The sequence below is a fragment of the Tarenaya hassleriana genome, unplaced genomic scaffold (genome assembly GCF_000463585.1).
Source record: "Tarenaya hassleriana unplaced genomic scaffold, ASM46358v1 Cleome30, whole genome shotgun sequence".
Lineage (NCBI taxonomy): Eukaryota > Viridiplantae > Streptophyta > Magnoliopsida > Brassicales > Cleomaceae > Tarenaya > Tarenaya hassleriana.
Genome location: NW_010966178.1, coordinates 1,522,011 through 1,524,580, shown reverse-complemented (window position 1 = coordinate 1,524,580; position 2,570 = coordinate 1,522,011). Strand labels below are relative to the sequence as shown.

Sequence of the window (2,570 nt, the reverse complement as noted above, 5' to 3'; positions counted from 1 at the left end):
CTCGATGAGTTCGTCATAATATTCATTGATGATCTCTTGATATATTCACCGGACCAGCAGACGCATGAAGAACACTTGCGGAAAATCTTATGGCGATTGAGAGAAAATCAACTATACGCTAAATTCAGCAAGTGTGGATTTTGGTTGCAAGAAATCGGATTCCTTGGTCATGTTGTTTCGGCACAAGGTATCCAGGTTGATCCAGCAAAGATTGAGGCAGTAATGGATTGGAAGACGCCCACCAATGCAACTGAGATTCGAAGTTTCTTGGGCTTAGCAGGTTATTACCGCCGTTTCGTTGAAGGATTTGCTAAGCTGGCAAAGCCAATGACGAAATTGACGGGAAAGAATATACGCTTCGAATGGACGGAGGATTGCGAAATGAGCTTCATGGAACTGAAGAAGAAGTTGACAACTGCACCTATTCTGGCGTTACCTCGCCCAGGTGTTCCGTATGACGTGTACACGGACGCATCGAGGCAAGGATTGGGTTGTGTTTTAATGCAAGAAGGACATGTGATAGCATATGCATCTAGACAGTTGAAAAGACACGAGGAGAACTATCCGACTCATGATCTAGAGCTAGCCGCGATAATCCACGCTCTAAAAATTTGGAGGTCTTATCTTTATGGTGAAAAGGTTAAACTCAACACCGATCACAAGAGTTTAACCCATGTCATCTCGCAGAAAGATTTGAACCTCCGACAACGACGTTGGCTAGAACTTATGGCTGATTATGACCTGGAAATTGCTTACCATCCGGGTAAAGCAAATGTTGTAGCCGATGCATTAAGTCGGAATAAGATACTGTCTGCTATCAGAGTATTGTCCTCATCACAAGGGAATATAGCAGAGTTATCGGCTATATGATTTGGTTAATCGGTCCACAACCACCCAAATAGCATTCTTTTTCGTCGGAGTTGTTGGCAATCCAACCACGAAATCCATTGCTATAGAGTCCCACTTCCATTCCGGAATCTCTAATGGTTGCAACTTTCCTCCGGGCATTTGTCGTTCAGCCTTCACTTGTTGACACGTCAGACATCGTGCAACAAAATCTGCAACGTCTTTCTTAATGCCAGGCCAAGTATACCATTGTCGCAAGCCTCGATACAAAAAGTTGGAGCAGTAGCGTATCGAGTGGAGTTACCGGCAGAACTCGGCAACATACATGATGTATTCCACGTGTCCATGTTACGAAAATACGTGGCAGATCCATCCCACATTTTACGGCCGCAGGAGATTGAGGTTACCCATAATGTTCACTTTCGTGATGAGCCGCTACAAATCATGGACTATAAGACGAAGCAGTTGAGGAATAAGGCGATCCCCTTGGTCAAAGTCCTATGGTGGAGTCAGGGAGTCTCCGACATGACTTGGGAACCAGAGAAGGAAATGCGTGAACAACACCCTCATCTTTTCGGTAAATACTCTTATCTAATTTTAATTCAAATTCGAGGACGAATTCATTTTAAGGGAGGTGGATTGTAACATCCCATAAAACGTTAAAAAAAAAACAAATAAAGAAAGAAAAAAAAAAAGGGGAAAACATGTCTCCATGTTTCCTTCACCCACTCTCGTGCCCCACCCCCTATGCTACTCACCCACCAATCAACGTCATCTCCTTCTTCTTTTTATATGCCTTACCTCTTCTCCTCCTTCTTAATTTCTCTGCGCTCTCTCCCTTACTCTAACTCTTCCTCCAGCAGAAACTCACAACCAAGCACTTGATCAAAGAACGGTAAGAAAATATCCTTCCTTTTCTTTTCCTTCTCATTATCCTGTAATTTCTTTAACTCTCTCATAAGAAATCATTACTTTCTTCATCTGAAACTCCCTCTAGTTATTATCACGAACGGAGTCGGGCGAAGAAAAAACTCAATCCAAAATTAACCCACGACCCTCTAAGAGACAAAAGAACTCAACGGTGAGTGAATCAAGTTCAATTCGAAAAATTCAATTTCCTTTGATTCTTGGTGATTTCGACATGTTTTCATTAAATTGATGTTTGATTTATATTATGGAATGACTTTTGTGAATTTTAGGTTTAACATGTTGAATCTTGATGAGTTTTGAATGTTTTTATGGAATCACGAGATTCGTATCGGACCAAATTAATTTCGGTCTGAAATGAACTGAGAATTAAGATATGAAAAATGTGATAATAATAAATTTTTGAAATAATAGTAATATTAATAATAATGATAATAATACTAATAACCATAATAATAATACTTTGAAATTAATAATAATAATAATAATAATAATAATAATAATAATAATAATAATAATAATAATAATAATAATAATAATAATAATAATAATAATAATAATAATAATAATAATGCTAATGATGATAATGATAATAATAATATTAATAACGATAAGGATGATATAATAATAATAATAATAATAATAATAATAATAATAATAATAATAATAATAATAATAATAATAATAATAATAATAATAATAATAATAATAATAATAATAATAATAATAATAATAATAATAATAATAATAATAATAATAATAATAATAATAATAATAATAATAATAATAATAATAAT

General features: G+C 35.6%; 1 protein-coding gene across 1 annotated transcript in view; it reads left to right on the top strand.

Annotated features, from left to right (window-relative positions):
- Positions 1-1,125: 1,125 nt before the first annotated feature.
- Positions 1,126-2,570, top strand: part of LOC104820401 — a 2,237-nt gene continuing 792 nt past the window's right edge. The window contains exons 1-3 of the mRNA XM_010550831.1: positions 1,126-1,423; positions 1,710-1,741; positions 1,844-1,927. Of these exons, the coding sequence (XP_010549133.1) occupies positions 1,192-1,423; positions 1,710-1,741; positions 1,844-1,927 (348 nt within the window). The 5' untranslated portion in view covers positions 1,126-1,191. The remainder of the gene's footprint in view (positions 1,424-1,709; positions 1,742-1,843; positions 1,928-2,570) is intronic.